Source organism: Piliocolobus tephrosceles, chromosome 7, assembly GCF_002776525.5.
Source record: "Piliocolobus tephrosceles isolate RC106 chromosome 7, ASM277652v3, whole genome shotgun sequence".
NCBI classification, from domain to species: Eukaryota; Metazoa; Chordata; class Mammalia; order Primates; family Cercopithecidae; genus Piliocolobus; species Piliocolobus tephrosceles.
Window position 1 is genome coordinate 82251778 of NC_045440.1, and position 17621 is coordinate 82269398.

The 17621-nt window shown below is 39.3% G+C and overlaps 1 protein-coding gene across 1 annotated transcript; it reads right to left on the reverse strand.

Moving 5' to 3' along the window:
• Nucleotides 1-6962: 6962 nt before the first annotated feature.
• Nucleotides 6963-8002, reverse strand: LOC111553127 (developmental pluripotency-associated protein 3-like). The gene has a single exon (XM_023227742.1). The coding sequence runs from the start codon at nt 7935-7937 to the stop codon at nt 7437-7439; it is 501 nt and encodes a 166-aa protein (XP_023083510.1). The 5' UTR covers nt 7938-8002; the 3' UTR covers nt 6963-7436.
• Nucleotides 8003-17621: the final 9619 nt, after the last annotated feature.

Below are 17621 nucleotides of genomic sequence, written 5' to 3' on the forward strand. Positions count from 1 at the left end.
ATACTTGCACACCAATGTTTATAGTAGCACAATTTGCAGCTGCAAAAATATAGAACCAGCCCAAATGCCCATCAATCAATGAGTGGATAAAGAAAATATGGTGTATATGTATATATCATTGAATACTACTCAGCCATAAAAAGGAAAGAAATAATGGCATTCACAGCAACCTTGATGGAATTGGAGAATATTATTCTAAGTGAAATAACTCAGGAATGGAAAACAAACATCATATGTTCTCACTCATATGTGGGAGCTAAGCTATGAGAATGTAAAGGCATAAGAATGATGCGTTGAACTTTGGGGACATGGCAGAAAGGGTGGGGTGTGGCAAGGGATAAAAGACTACATATCGGGTACAGTGTACAGTGCTTGGGTGATGAGTGCACCAAAATCTCAGAAATCAACACTAAAGAACTTATTCATGTAACCAAACACCACCTGTTCCCCCAAAACCTATTGAAACAAGAAAATGAAAAAAGGTGATAATGATCATATTTACTGAGACAGTAAAAAACACAAAAGGATGAAAAATAAAAGAAAAAATTAAGATTAGAGATTATAATAGTGTATTACTTGGGATAGGAGTAGCTGCTCTAACATATAGACTCCTAAATATATAATTGTTCAAATGTGATCTAAGTGTATTTCTCAATCGTGTAACCCCCTAAGGAGAGATTCTTTATTAGTGGGCAATTCTCCTTCAGCTTCTTATTCAGTGTGTTAGGCTCCATCTATTTTGTAGGGTCACCATCCCTAACACTGCTCATCATATGAAGCTAGTGAAAGAATAAAGGAGAGTAAAGAAGACGCAACCACTTCTTAACCACTTTGATCTGGTGTCTTGATCCGGATGACATCTATTCATTTCCATTAGTAAGAACAGGTCATATGACCCAACTTGAGTTTGGGAAGTGTGGTTTCCAACTGGGCTACAGTTTCCTGGTAAAAATTTCTACACAGGAAGGAAAAGCACACATTTTGGGGATGACGGCTATCTCGGCCACAGTTAATATTCTTTGTTTGCAAGTAGCATAAACCTAACAAGAAAACGGAAACAATGAAGTTGCTTTAATTAGGTCATTTAGGGGTAGTTATAGATGCTGAGGGAGAACCTCAGGGATTGGACAACCCTGGGGAACTTCAGATACGAGACCTGGAGAGAGTGAGCCACCACGACTATCATTTGTCTCTGTTTTTCCTGCTTATTTTTATCGTCTTCTGTTGCAGAAAAATGGCTTTGGAACATGGTGGATTTGGGAGGGTGGGCAACTCCAGTCTTAAAGTTTCCAAGTTTAGTGACTCCACAGGAAAGTGACAATGTGGTTTTTTGTTTGTTAGTCTGTTTCTCCATTTTGCTATATAAAAATCCCAGAGACAGACTCTGGCCAATTTGACTTATGTGTTCTGCCACTGGACCTATCATTGTGGCTACTCTAAGAAGTCCTCTAATTGGCTAATCCTTAGTTGTACATTCTCCACATCTTAGCTCTGCAGGCACTGATTGGCAGTTCTATACATGATGAGGTTAAGACCCAATGCTCCAAAGAAAGGTAGGAGCTGCTGTTATCAAAAGAATGAACACAGGTTTCCTGGGTCAGAAAAAAGGGTGGCAGAGGGGTGGCAGATATGTATTGCAAAAGTACTGTTTTTACAGATCAATAATAATAAAGTGAGATCCTGATGTTCTTTAAATCTTTTATTCTAAATATCAATTTTCCTCATGTTTTTCTAATGTCTATAATGGTAACATGAACTTTAATTTGATAGTCGCATGAAGAAAACCTTTTGTTTTCTCCATATTTGTGTGAGTTGGCAAGAGCCACATTTCATTTTATTTTGTTTCCCTGAAACTTTTCTAAGGAGTCATCATGTATGGATGAGACAGAAAATTCATTCTTCCAGTTGCACATGGGTCAGAATTAGAATAATCGTGTATTCTAGTTTGCTCAGGATAGTCCTGTTTTATACCTAATATCTCAGAATGTGAGAAATTTTACAAAAGTGTGTCAAGAAATATTTTTCATGATTTAATTAAATTATCACTATTTAACATTGTCTTTTGTCAATTGCCTTTCTTAAAATATAAATCCAAGTAGTTTGGAATATCAAACTTTGGTGAGAGAGTTTCTGTGGTGAGAAAACAACATTTCTTTAGACTCTTAGACCTTATGCAGTGGTATCCACAGAACAGTTCACGAATTCCTACTCCTGGTACCTTTCGCACAAATGCACAGACAAGGTAATGGGAAATGCTAAATTTCTAGAAATTAAAACGATATTCTACATTAAATAACACATATGTATGTGTGTATATTCTTGACTAGATTCTAGTCTGTCATGTAAACTAACTCTATTCCTCCTTTGAGTCATATGAGAGGATGCTCAGATATTCTACCATATTTGAATGAGCATCTATTGTATAGCAGGTGCTATTTTCCAGTACTGGGGATATAGTCGTAAAAAGAATAGACAACATTCATGTCTTCCTGGAGTGCAAATTTAATGTTGGAGACCTAAAAAGCAAATAAACAAGTAAACATAGTGCAATAGCAAGTAGAGATAATAGTCATAAGGAAAAATAAACCTATGTCTTTATTATGAATTACCTCATTTTTAAAGTTAACTGTAACAGATTTTTATTACTTGCAATGAAAAGGAGACTTAACAGTTACACATTCATCTAAAATACTTATCGTTTACCAATTGCCAATTATGTTTTGTGGCTTTCCACTTTACTAGCTGATCTATTCCAGGAGCTCTCAAAAACTTATAAATCACTGAAGGACAATTTCTGAATAGCAACTAGAAGTGAACAAAATAGCAAGAAATACTATATTCATAAAGTACTTTCCTATCACATTTTCCCCTCATCTCGGAAAAACATTTTTTCTCCCATTGCTAATCTAAGCATCTCTTTATAACCCATGCCATCTACCTTTTTGGACTTATTGTCCGCTGGAAGACAGAAGCAAACTATATCCATTAGGTTTCTGCAGCTTCTTCATCGTTGATTTTATTCATATGACTCAATTAATATGTGGTCACCCACTTGGCTCTTAGGAAAGTATGACCCTGGTTTAAGGCCAGAATTCCTTCAGGAGAGAGCTAGGTAGATTCTGATAATTGGAGGCTTGCTGTTGAATACTTTCCAGCCCTGCAAACCAATACTTGTTGTTTATTGAAAATCTGAAATCTGAGATTATGGCAGTACCCCAAGAGACTGTCATTTTTTGTACTGTTTTGGGGAAATAAGACCTCCAGAACTTCTCTCTCTTCATCAGTTCAGGATCTGGAAAATATACCATTGGAATATATATACACATACATACATATTTATTTATAAAATCATAATACATATCATAATATATCATTGGGATATATATCTATATATGATATATAGATATCATATGTGATATGTATGATAGAAGTTGTAGGCTCAGTCCATGCTTGACTTGGAACCTTATAATCTTATTTCAGAAAGCCCTAGGGTAAGTGGAAGAACATCATGACACATGTGGATACAACTTTGTGATGTAAACTAGATTAACAGGAGGTGTCAGTGGATTGGAGAAGTATACACAGTGTATAAGGAATACAGAAGCAGGTCAGCTCCTGCTGCTTCAGCTGAAGTCCAGTACCCACACCACTCACTTGCTATTTAGCCCCAAGTTCTGAATCCCTGCCACCAAATGCCATTTTGTCCCTGGTAATATAAGCAATCCAAAAACCATGGTTTTGAACTTAGTTGCTGGTAATTTGGCTGGCTATATTTCCTGAAAGCCTTCCAGGTTTTCACCTTCAATCATCTAAATATGCTGGATAAAAGACAAAATAAATCATTTTAAATCCACAGTTAAGCCAAAAAGAAAGTATGTGTCGTTTTCAAAGCGCAAAAATGAAGCAGGGGCACCAATCAAGAGTTGAGCCTTTGCTCACACACACTGCGTGACTAGATTCTAGTCTTTCTTATAAACGAACCATATGCCCTCCTTTGAGTAATGTGAGAGGACGTTCAGATATTCTATAGTTTTTGAATGAGTATTTATTGCATAGCAGGTGCTATTTTGTGTTATCGTGTATGTACCTGTCACGATAACCTTAGGGAACAAAGTCAGTGGCCCAGGCAGCGTGAACAGGTGGATTGTAGATCCCTGAATCAAATTCAGACACCACAAATGGCTATTCCTCAGTAGAATTGTGGATGGGAATAAAATATGTCCTGAAAATAGACTTTTTTTTTCTTGGTTTTGTATAAAGAAAAACAAATATCGTGGAACTGAAAGCAAGTCTTGCTGCACATAAACATGTTATTCTTCCTGTTGATGTCTTGAAAAAGAGCCTAATTTTTATTTCACTGAGAAAATAGTTTAACACAGTGGCTGGAGTTTTATCTGATGGATCACAGATTTCCTGGGGGATGGGAGTTCACACCCCAGATACCTTTATCTACATCACTTCCTCCCCTGCATAATGTAAGTAAGATAATGCCTGGGAAATCCTTCAGGGACCCAGGCCGTCCAAAATATCATAGGTAATTGCAAATTTTGAATCCCTCAATGAAAACTGCTGTTTAAGTTTAAGTATAAAATATTTGAATGTTTGCATTTAAATCAGAAATAGAAAATCAGATATTGCATTGGACTGCTAGCCCACTAAGTTCCTGAAAAGCCTGGAGGTAACACACTGTCCACCTATACATTTGGAGCCCTGGCAGTGGGGCAATGTTTCTGGGTCGCACAAGTCCCACTTGGACCCTTGTACCATCTGCTTCCTGGGCTGCTTCCCAATACGTGCCTCAACAGAAAGGCTGTCAGTGTGTTACAACCACTATTGGTTCCTGTTCCTCTCTTGACAGGTGTGAGAATGTCTCTATCCCTTCCAGAGCCCCACAGAGTCTTAACTTTTTCTGCTGCTATAACAGAATGCCACAGACTGGGTGGTATTTTATAAATAAAATAGATTTGTTTGGTTCATGGTTCTGGAGGTTGGAAAGTCAAAGGTTGAGGGGCCACATATGATGGAGTGCCTTCTTGCTGTGTTATAACATGGCAGAAAGCATCAAATGGTGACAAGAGAGTGCATGCAAGACAGAGAGAAAATGGGGCTGAACTTATCTTTTCATCAGAAGCCCATTCCCTTGATAACTAACCAACTCCCACAATAATGGCATTAATTTATTTTGGAGGGCACAGCCTTTGCGACCTAATCACCTCTTAAAAATCCCACCTATGAGGCCGGGCGCGGTGGCTCAAGCCTGTAATCCCAGCACTTTGGGAGGCCGAGACGGGCGGATCATGAGGTCAGGAGATCGAGACCATCCTGGCTAACACGGTGAAACCCCGTCTCTACTAAAAATACAAAAAACTAGCCGGGCGAGGTGGTGGGCGCCTGTAGTCCCAGCAAATCCGGAGGCTGAGGCAGGAGAATGGCGTGAACCCGGGAGGCGGAGCTTGCAGTGAGCTGAGATCTGGCCACTGCACTCCAGCCCAGGAGACACAGCAAGACTCCGTCTCAAAAAAAAAAAAAAAAAAAAAATCCCACCTATGAACATCATCACAATAGCAATGAAATTTGAACATGAGTTTTGGAAGGACATTCAAACCCTAGCACATGGCTTCTGAGACCCATCTAGGACTTTTGAATAAAGGGGAAGTTGTCAGTATTAATTTACAAAGGAAGAAAAACAAATGTAAATGTTGAGTTACATTTTGCTTGGTTCTAAATGAGTCCAGTGGCTTTTTCTGGGACTTTTAGGTCAGTGATTTTTAATACTTTATATTATAATAAAAAGAAGGAATTATCTGGAAGAATAGCAGGGAAAAGACAGAAGAAATGGGGGACGGGGGGAGGGGTCGAGTGGCAAAGCATCTGCTGCAGTACAAGAAATGGACTTGACATATCTGGGACCTAAGAAAGTGTCTTGACTTCCTTGGCACCTCACTCAGGGTTGCTCTTCCAGAACTTCTTTCTCCTCACCAGGTCAGAGTCTGGAAAAAATTCTCTCCCTTCATTTGTCCTTCGCATGACTGATTCTCACTTACTTTTCCTTAATCCGAGAAAAAAATGGAAATTCTTCTAAGAATTGGAATAAAGACTCTTCAAGGGAGAACGGCACTGACACATAGATTTTTTAAAATTAGAAAACTATGAAGTCAGTGTTTTTCAATCTTCTTTTCATCTCTCCATTTTTTGTCCTCCACAAGACCCATGTTAGACATTTTCTTCCATGTCACTCCTTCCCCATAAGATGTTTTAATACCACAGGTATTCTGTACATCTGTTTAAGTTCAATGGCCCAATAAACCATTGTAATATCTACATTTTTGATCACCCCCCTAGATATAATTTATCCCATGAGGGCATATTGCCTCACTGAGACTGCACGAGTTAAGTGAATATCTCTGCTTTCAATACATCATTATTAACGTGGAATAGTAAAAAGAACACTCAATTTATAGTCACTCAATTGATAGAACACTCAATTTACAATCCTGTGGAGGATTAGAGTACCAACTCTATTCTGTACTCTGTTATTTTAGAAAAATTAATTTACTTGAATGTCATTTTTTTTTCACATAAAAATGCAGTTAACCTTAAGGTAATAAGTAAACAAACAGAAGAGATCTTATCTGCTTCCATCACAGAGTTGTCCTGAGAGTGAGGTGACTTGTCCTGAGATAAGTCACCCCATCAAGTCCAAACTCAATACAAACACCTCTAAGCTCTTTCTTCACAAGACTAGAATCTTTGTATTATTAACATAGAAAGGACCTCAAGTATTTGCACAGTAGAAAAAAGAATGTGGCAATGAGCTGTGCTATTTCAGGTAAGCAAACAACCAGATAAGTTTCTTTAGTGGAGACTTTGTCTAAGCATAAAGAACTCACGCTTTATGGAGGAAAAGGTCACAAAGGGAAGTCTTGGAACGTTTTCTTTTTTTTTCTTTTCTTTTTCTTTTAAAAGGTACTCAAATGTCAACTTTATTGTTTCTATATAAACACCTTTTTGTACTGAAAACTGTAAAAATAACAACGTTTGCTGTGACTGCACTCCAAATTTTTGAAAGCCAGAAAATCTAGTTATTATGCTATAGCCAAACTACCTAATGCTTTCTTTATCCACAAGTAACTTTGCTTCAGTTTCTTGATGTTGGGTTTCATCTCACTGACTTTGGGCTTCTCAGACACATGGGAATACTTATATCGTCTTTGGGTCAAATCAAACAGTAGAGCTAAAGTTATTCAAATACATTCAAATGACACAGATCCCTTACAAATGACTAGTATCATAGTAGGAAGAAAAAGATACAAGAAGAAAAATACATCCTAGAACTCGTTAATATTATTGGTGTATAGTCTATACTAGCACAGAATAGCTTTCACAACCTGCTATATAAGATTACCAGCAAGAAGAAAAAGGTACAAGAATAAGTTTTATGGCTGAAGTGGCTTGGTGTCATAATTCCCTATTCTAGCATTCTCAGAAGGATCCCATCCATTAGACACGCAAAAACTGCAGGGACATTTGAATGGTCTTGATTCCTTCCTAACTCCCTTAAGCCCAGTGTTTGTTAGTATTCTTTCATGCGTACGAACTCTGCCCAGTAACATGTATCTGAATCTTGCCATCCTTTCTCTCTGCACAGACAGCAATGTTCTTACTCCTCTCCTCCTGTAAATCAAGTCATCTCTGATTTCCCTGAGGACTGGTGCTCTTGCAGCAATTCCGTCTATCACTCGATGGAGTGACTCTTCTGGTAGAGGGGAAGGGGATTCGTTAGTGGCATTGATAGTCAAGTTACTAAGGTTCTTTATCAACATCTCGGAACAGATTTCAGAGGCCCCTGAATCGTCCCGAGAATTTTCTTGGGTCAGCATTTGTGAAGACTCTGGGACGGAGGTTGGATTAAACTGCTGTGATGGGTCCATTTGCATCTATGAACAACACTAAGCTTCTCCTGGATCTTTGAAACCAAGCAGAAACTGATGACTGACCTTCAAATTGCCGGAACATTTTCTTCTTAGAAACCCTAAAAACAATATCAAGCATTGCTTGACTTCAGTGAATTATTTGCAGTCAAGGACTGGATGAGGTGATGGAAAATAATTTCTCTAACATTTAATTCATTGCTTTTCTATAAAGAACCTAATTATTAATAAGTAATCCAAAACTCAATGTAAATGTTGTCAACCTGAAGTGGGAAACTGACACAAAATTAATATAGAGAGTTTATTTGGGTCAAGGTTGAGTACTACAGCCCAGGAAACACTAGGAAGTGCTCTGGAGAACAAAGGAGAGGCTTAAGTTTTTAAAGAAAAAAAGGATGAATCAGGAGGGGAGCAAATTGCAAAAGCTGTTTGCCAGAAATTCCCATCGCTTTACAGAAATAACGTTTATTGGTGATTGGCTATACATTGTTGAATGATAAGGTGTCAGTTATGGTTTCCAGCATGGGGCATTGTTAGGTTAATGTACAGCTATGGGTGGCAACACTCTGTGTAGTGCATATGGGAGGCAGCTTTGAAATGATTACTTAGCTCAAAAGGGGGCAGGACATGAATCACATTTCAATTCCTCTTTGGGCTTGATAATTTAAAGGAGCCTCATCTTTCTCAGATAAGTTTCTTTTCTTTCTCAGTTTTTATTTCTAACCCTAGCTTGTTAAGTCCAACATCTATATGTTGGTTTTATAATTAAATTAAATGCATTTATTTTTCAATCCTTCACAACTCCTAAAATACACAGTTGGTTGTAAAATAATAATACATCTAACATTTATTAAGCACATGGTATATGCCAGGACCTTGACTAGTGTTACAGTCATGGTTTCCAATCCCTACGGCAACCTGTAGTGCTAATATTACACACCCTATCAGTTACCCATTGAACAACAATCATTTTATTTCCTTTCAATTCTGTGGGTCAGCAATTTGTTCTGAGCTTAGCTGGGCAGTTCTTCTGCTGATCTGGGTTGGGGTTGCTCATGTGACCTCAGTTCATGATTGGGTTGCCTAGGGGCTAGTTTGATCTAGGAGGCCTTTTTTTCTGCTCCACATGGTCTCTCTTTCTCCAGTGCATCAGCCTGGGCTGGTTCTGTCAACTGTAGCATTTCAAGAGATCAAGCATAGAAGTGGCATTGTAACCAATGCCTGGCCACTTGTTGCCTGAAAACCAAAATTTCAAGGGGCAAGCTTTGGTGAAAGGAAAGTTAGTTTTAATCGAGAAGCCAGCAACTCAGGGGAGCAGTGAGCTAGCAGTGTTCAAACACCGGCTCTCCAACTTGTGCCTCTCGATCGGGGTTTTTTAAGGAAAATCAGAAGAAATGATGATGAAAATATTTTTGTGAAATGTGTGCAGTCTCAGGTGAGCAGTTAATCATTGCTTTCTTGGTCAATTTTTGTGGCCTTCTGAAGGTGCTGTCAGCCTGTTCTGATCTGCCCAGTCAGCCCAGTCCCAGAGTTGTTGGTTGGCATATTTTCTTTGATCTCTGTTGAAGGTTCTATTTTCCTGCGGTAGTTTTTAGTGAATATTCAACAAACTCAAGTAAAACAATAAGTATATTCAAGTAAGCAAGCTTTTATCTAACATGAAGTTAGTACGGTTATACAGCACAACTTCCTGAGACCTAGACTCAGAAATCATGCATCACTTCCACAGCCTTCTACTGGCCAACACACATGGTGATGCCAGCCCAGATTCGGGGAGTGTGGAAATAGAGTCCACCTCTTCATAGGAGGAGCTGCCAAGAATTTGTGGCCATTTAAAAACTATTACCTACACTATCACTGATGAGCAACCTGGGACTCAGGGATGAGGTAAGGTGTTCAAGATCTCACAGCCAGCAAAGCAGTAGCAGGGGTGAGCTGGGAACTGAAGATATTTCTGATTCCAAAGTCTACACTGTTTTAACTACATAACATTGCATTCAATTTTACTTTATACACATCCGAATTTCTCAAAGCCCTTGTTAGGGGCTGAATTGTGTCCCAATTGTGCTTCCCCTTCTCCAGCCAAACCCATGTGTTGAAATCCAAACCCTCAGTACCTCAGAATGTGACTATCTTTGTAGATAGGGCCTTCAAAGAGGTGATTAAGTGAAAATGAACCATCCGGGTGGGCTCTAATCCAGTATGACCAGCATCCTTGTAAGAAGAGGAGATTGGGACACAGACAACATGCAGAGGCATGTGAAGACAGAGGGAGAAGACGGCCATCTACAAGCCAAGGAGAGAGGCTTCAGAAGAAACCAACCCTGGAGACACCTTGATCTCAAATTTCTAGGATCCGCAACTGTGAGAAAATAAATTTCAGTTGTTTCAGTCATCAGTGCATGGTCCTTTGTTTTGGCAGCTCTGGCAAACTAATACGGCCTTACTATTTACCTTGGCTTATTTGATATTCATAATAACTTTATAAGGCTTGTACCATTAATCTTATAAGGCCACAATAGTACTTAACCTTTATAAGTTCAAGTTTTAATTCCTTACCCTACCTCTTTATTGTGCTAAGTTGAAGACATTGAATGTAAAAAAGAAATTAATAGGAGATTTCTCAAAACCCTTATAAAGTTAGGTACTATTGTTGTTTTTTAAATACGATTTGACACACTGAAGAATCTATGTACCTTGCTCAGTAGGGTTGGTTAATGGTGGGGCCCCTTTAGAAATAAGGTCTTGTGACTCTTGGCACAATGTCTTCTCTACTAAAACAAGACTTATAGCTCACTTTTAACCTCTAACCCTTCTCTTAAGGATGTACTTGTCATTTCTGTTTTTACTTTGTAGAAGGAGAAGGCAATTGAGCACAGTGAACTTTAGACTTGCACAGACCAGTTATGCTCTCTGTTCTATTACTTCAAAAGTTTTCTACTTTTGAGACTTTGGGCAAATTAATCTCTCTAGTTCTCAGTTGCCTCATCTTCAATAAGGAATACATAATTCATAGAGAATTGTTGTGAGAACTAAATAATTAATTTAACTACCATGTACAGTCCATGGCATTGAGTAGATGCTTATTACACAGTAATTACGAGTAGAAGTAAATTCAGTTGAATTTTACTTTCCATAGGTAGCTCATGTTGCCCTGTGGAGCCAACCGTGATGTTATTTGCTCATTTATTCAACAAATATTTGTGGTTCCACATCTATTTGCTTTCTACTATGCTAGGTGCTGGGAATATAGCAGACAGGGTATGTGGTTTCGGGAAATGTGAAGTCTTAGGGTATGTGGTTTCGGAAAATGTGAAGTCTATTTCCTAACTACTCAAGATATAGTCTGAGGATCAGCAGCATTGACATCACCAAGGAGCTTGTTAAAAAGTCAAAATCTCAGATTCTGCCCCAGACCTACTGAATTTGATCTGCATTTTAGCAAGTTCCTCCAGGTGATTTGTGAGCACATTGCTGTTTGAGAAGTGTTGCTATACTGAACCTGAAGTCTGTGACATTTTACTTGATTTGGCACCTAAAGGTTTCTTGAAATAGTCTTTCCTTATAGAGGGTTTCAAATCTGAAACATAGAACTGAAAATGTAGAAATAACAAGCTAGAAAGGAAATAGTTTAGTTTTAAGCACCTTAATCTAGCAGAAGGAAATCAAGGAAGACCTATAGACCAAAATATTAAAGAGAAAAATTTTAAAAGGGCATACGTATTCTAGGAACCATAGTCTCTTTTGTCCCTTGTCTGCTCACTTGTGGAGGATATGGTGCAAGCTTTGACATTACCAAAGCTTTCTATCCCCACCATTTTATCCCCACCATTGCCAGACTTAATATATTTGTGCGATTTTTGCTGAATGAATGATATAGTTAGAATACTTTTCATGCTGGACATAGGAGGAGTGTTTGCTTATTGAATGTGCCATGCTTAGGTCCTCTTACAAGATTATTTTCAATATGTGAATTAAGTCATAAGAAGAAGGCTCTCATATTTACCAAGGACACAAATCTGAGAGGGTGTGGCAGAGACAACTAGTTGTCCCCTAGTACCTATTTTTGACCTCTTAATGAAAAATGGAATTATTCTTTTTAACAGGACACATAGCTGCCTAGAAGTGAGATTACTATTTCCAGCTTCCTTTGTTTCTGGGTGTGGCCATGTGGCTAAGCTCTAACTCATAGTCTTGAGAAAGGTCACCTTAAATGGACTGCAGATGGCCTTGTTGGCTTTTTCTGGCTTCCTGTTGGCTAGAAAATGAATGTGACAGCTGGAGCTCTGGCCTTCATCTTGGACTATGAGGTGGAAGAGGTGTTTAGGATGATGGAACCTACTCAAAGCAACCAGTGTACCTGATGATAACAGTCATCACTCTATTCCTAAACTACTTTCCTGTGGTCTTTGTCCACATATGATAGAAATACATTTCTATTTTGTTTAAGTCATGGTATTTAAGTGTTGTATCAACCTTAATCCTAGCTAATCCATGCTTGCTTATATATTAAATAATGAAATCAAGATTTAAAATTCTTAATGGGCTGCAATAATGGTCCAAACAGTTGTGAAATAAAATGGAACAAAATGTGGATATCAACATTTTTGTTTAAAAATATTACCCAATAGGTCGGGCATGGTGGCTTATGCCTGTAATCCCAGCACTTTGGGAGGCCAAGGTGGGCAGATTACCTGAGGTCAGGAGTTCGAGACCAGCCTGGCCAACATGGAGAAACCCAATCTCTACTGAAAATACAAAAAATTTAGCTGGGCGTGGTGGTGGTTGCCTGTAATCCCAGCTACTCTGGAAGCTGAGAGAGGAGAGTCATTTGAACCTGGGCAGTGGAGGTTGCAATGAGTCAAGATCACACCACTGCACTCCAGCCTGGGTGACAGAGCAAGACTCCATCTCAAAAAAAAAAAAAAAAAAAAAAAAAAACAAGAATAAAAGAAAAACAAATTGCCAAATATAGAATTGAGGAAAACTGGCTAAATAGTGCTTTATACATAAAAGACACACCTGTTGTGGTGGGGCGAGTGTAGGGAGGGAAGAGTTGGCCGATAAATTTCATATAGTTAAACAGTGTAATGAGGCTGTTTAAAACAAATACTATGTGAGTCTGAGTTGAATTTCACGAGAGAGGCGAAGACCTTCAGTTCTCTGCATCGGCACAGCACATCTGGAATAGTGTATTCCTTTCTGAGCTCCAGATTGTTCAGAGGGATTGTGACAAAATAGAGAGTGTCTGAAAAGCAAACAAGATAGCTAAGGGTCTCATATGGTTTGGATATTTGCCCCCCAAATCACTTTTGAAATGTAATCCCCAGTGTTGGAGGTGGGGCCTGCCTGGAGGGGTTTGGGTCACGGGGACAGATCTCTCATGAATGGCTTGGTGCTGTCCTCAGAATAGTGAGTGAGTTCTTGCAGGAACTGGTTGTTTAAAATGTATGGCACCTCCCTTGACCTCTTGCTCCCACTCTCACCGTATGAGATGCCTGCTCTCCTTTTGCCTTCTGCCAGCAGCTGAGCAGATGCCGGTGTCATGCTTCCTGTACAGCCTGAAGAACTGTGAGCCAATTAAACCTCTTTTCTTTATAAATTACCCAGTGTCAGGTATTCCCTTAGAGCAATGCAAGAATGGCCTACCACAGGGTCTAACAAGCATGTCACAGTCAATAGAAGGGACCTTAGAGTATTAGCCTGGAAAGGGGATGATACATTGGAGACATAGTAGTTACCTTAAAATATTCAAAGCATTGTCACATGCAAGATGGAGTAATTGCTTTTTTGCCTTTCAGAGGGCATACTTAAGGACCAAAGGTCCTAGAGACAAAATTCTGCTCTATATAAGAAATAATTTTTCAATAGCTAAAGCTGTCTCCAAAGAAAATGTGTGGCTTTGTTAAGTTTGATCGTCATCAAATCATCACAAGTGCTCACCTGTATTTGGTGCATTCTATGGGGCAACTGCTTTGATGTGTTACCTCATTTAATCCTCAAACCGTGAGGTAGTCTCTATTTTTATCTCTGTTTTACAAATTTGGAAGTTGAGGCTTGGAAGCATCGAATAGCCTTCTCAACACCATCTGGCTGATGAAAGCCAGAGGCAGGCTTTGATCCTGCTCTGCTTCCCCATGTCGCCCACCCACGGCCATGGTTTGGCGCAGGCTGGATACAAGGGGTTAGGGGTCAGCTTGTGGGCTATAAAACAGATTCCTGAATTAAGTCACATATAGTAAAGTCTTGATTTCTTTATTTTGAAAGCATTGCCTTAACTCTAGTAACAGTAAGGAGACTGTGTGAAACAACAAGGAAAAAAAAAATCCACTAGGCTTGTCTAGGACCTTGGAGGTAAGAAGGGAAAAGCATGAAACAAGTGGGGAAATGGGTCAGAACACCTACGTTCGAATCTTGAATCTTCTGCTTCCTAACTGTATAGTTTGGAGCAGGACATATAGTCTGTGTGAACTTCAATTTCTTCATGAATAAAATCAGCATAACCATACCCAACTTGCAAGATTATTGTGACAATAAAAGTAAAGTGATTAGTTCAGGGTCTGTTACATGAAAGATGCCCAAAACTGGTAGTTAATTATCACTAACAATTTACTAAGGTATGAGCTGAGGTATGAGCAGGTATTAGTTGCAGCTTTTGGTTAGAAAAATTCAGATACTGGCATTCCTCCAGCATTTAAGAGAGAGATTGAAGCTCATGCAGGCTGCAAAATTTTCATAATGCCTTATATCAGTACTTGTCTGGAAATCTAGAACTTCATTCTTTTGGATGAGACTTATATTGTAGGAAATGGGAAATGAAAACCTCCACTTCCCAGGCTCACCCCAAATTACACTTTTGGATGTAATTTAGATTTTGTCTATCAGATGCACTCATGCAAGACTTAAATTAGTGAAAAAAATAAGGGAGGACAGAGAAGTAGAGGCAGTGACATGCAAGTGTTGGGAAAACACAATTAAAAACAAAATCTCCTGCCAACCCAGAAAAACTCTCCTCAAAGGTGGAAGAGAAAGAAAATGATTTTATTATTGAATAAGCATAAACCAGAATGCTATGTGCATTGCAGGAAAACTGCTAAAGAGATTGCAAAGACAGAAAGACATCTCATCCTCTTGTATCACCAAACAGATACAACCCATTCTAGACATGTTCTCAAGATAAATAATAACTTGTGCTCAAGTGAGAGGACTTGCCAGCAACATTTATCACACAGAGTTGATCATAAATCCACCTGGCAGTTGGAGTAGCCACCTGTGTTTGCTCATTGCCTTTATCGAAAGGAAAAAATACTTTTTTTACATCTTACGACATCTCAGTTTGCAATTTGGAGACAAGTGTCAGCTGAAGATAGGCTCCTAACCTCCTATAGACTGAGAGATAAAGGCACTATCTTCCTTGATGATCACATTCCAGAGTTGACTTCCAGGTCCTTGAGGATTTGTTATTGGATTATAAAATTCACAAGAGGCTTATTTAGCTTTGAGGCAAATGCATTTCAAAGAGGCAAAGAAATTTCAAGTTTTCTAAATGCTCTAAGAAGAGAGAAAAGGAGAAGTTACTTCCCTTGTTCTTGCTCCTCAACTTTTCCAGTGTGTTTGTCTTCACTTAATGCATTGTACTAAATCCCTGTCTTCCTAAGTACCTGGAGTGATTTCTGTGCTCTACAACTGAACTGTGTCTAATACAAAATCGAATAAAAATGATTCGCCTAATGAACCATGACTTTGTTTTGGACAAAATTTCTTTGTTAGTATAAGCAGAACTTGGTCCTCTAAATGATTTTGCTAGTGAAATGAATATTCTAACAGGCATAGATACTTTTTAACTTCTTCTTCTTTTTTTTTTTTTTTTTTTTTTGGAGAGGGAGTCTTGCTCTGTCACCCAGGCTGGAGTGCAATGGTATGAACTTGGCTCACTTCAACTTCTGCCTCCTGGATTCAAGTGATTCTCCTGCCTCAGCCTCCTGAGTAGCTGAGATTACAGGCGCCTGCCACCACGACTGCCTAATTTTTGTATTTTAGTAGAGATGGGGTTTCACCATGTTGGCCAGGCTGGTCTTGAACTCCTGACCTCAAAAGATCTGCCCACCTCGACCTCCCAAAGTGGTGGGATTACAGGCGTGAGCCACCATGCCTGGCCCATTTTTAAACTTCTGATTGTTTTATGGATCAAATGAAATAGATGAGACTTAAGTGTATTTTTAATTAGTTGGAGAAACTTAAAAAGCAGGTATCCTTGGCAGATATTTCTCTTTTTATTATGTTTTTTTTTCTTCATTTAATAAAAGAAATGTAATTTTTAAGTAAGTTAATTCAAAACAAATAATTTTTTTTTTTTTTTTTTTTGAGACGGAGTCTCGCTCTGTCACCCAGGCTGGAGTGCAGTGGCCGGATCTCAGCTCCCTGCAAGCTCCACCTCCCGGGTTCACGCCATTCTCCTGCCTCAGCCTCCCGAGTAGCTGGGACTACAGGCGCCCGCCACCTCACCCGCTAGTTTTTGGTATTTTTTAGTAGAGACGGGGTTTCACCCTGTTAGCCAGGATGGTCTCGATCTCCTGACCTTGTGATCCGCCCGTCTCGGCCTCCCAAAGTGCTGGGATTACAAGCTTGAGCCACCGTGCCCGGCCTCAAAACAAATAAAATTTTAAAAAAGAGGTGATGTGGTTTATCTGGGACGATCCCATCCCCAAGTGTTAAGAAACAATACTGTTTCATAAAGTTGTATTCAATTCCTGTCATCCTTATAGGCAGATGCTGGTCCTCTCATCAAGAGCTGAAGGCTAATTCTCTTCCCCATGGATCTATGCTAGCCTTGTTACTTTCATTAATCAACAGAATGTGGCAGAAGCGACTCTGTGCCAGTTGTGTCCTAGCCTTAGGAGACCTAACAGATCACTGCTTTGGAAGTCAGCCACTGCTAAAAAAAAAAAAAAAAAAAAAGTCTATCTGAAGAAGTAGGCCACTTAGAAAGAGCCCCAGGGATGTGAGACTATGATAGCAGCAGAGAGGTAGACCAGCCATCCACTAACCATTCTAGCCACCCTGTGAGGTGCAAGATATTGCTAGGTATTTGCAAGTGCTGGCCATTCCCTGAAAAACTGTTTACTGTCTCTCTTCCTAAATAACATTTACTCATCCTTCAGGCCTCACCTCAAGCATTATTAATGGTAATATTTCTCAGAGAAGACAGGAGATGTGATCATTATTGCCCAAATCATCTAGGGATCCTAACCTGGAATTGGAGTGGAGAGATGGGAGATTAAAACCATTGTCCATATTTACACAGCACGTTTGCCCCCAGGTCCGTTGCATTTGCCATCTATTTGCTCTGGTTGCTGTCTCTGCCTCTTGTAGGTAACTGTACAATTCCAGTCTCTCAGTGGTCCCTTGACATGTCCATTCTCCACTGCCCATAAACTACGATGCTCCTGAATTCCCTTAGACCATCTAGTTCCACAGAGTTACCATAGTCAAGCATTTTTACGATTTGTATAAATTTAAGGGATATGAGTGCAATTTTGGCTAGATTGTACAGGAGAGAAATCTGGGCTTTTAGTGTGTCTGTCACTGGAATAATGTACGTTGTACCCATGAAGGAATTTCTTATCACCCACCCTCCTTTCACTCTCCTACCCTTCTGAGGATCCAGTGTTTGTCATTCTACACTCTATG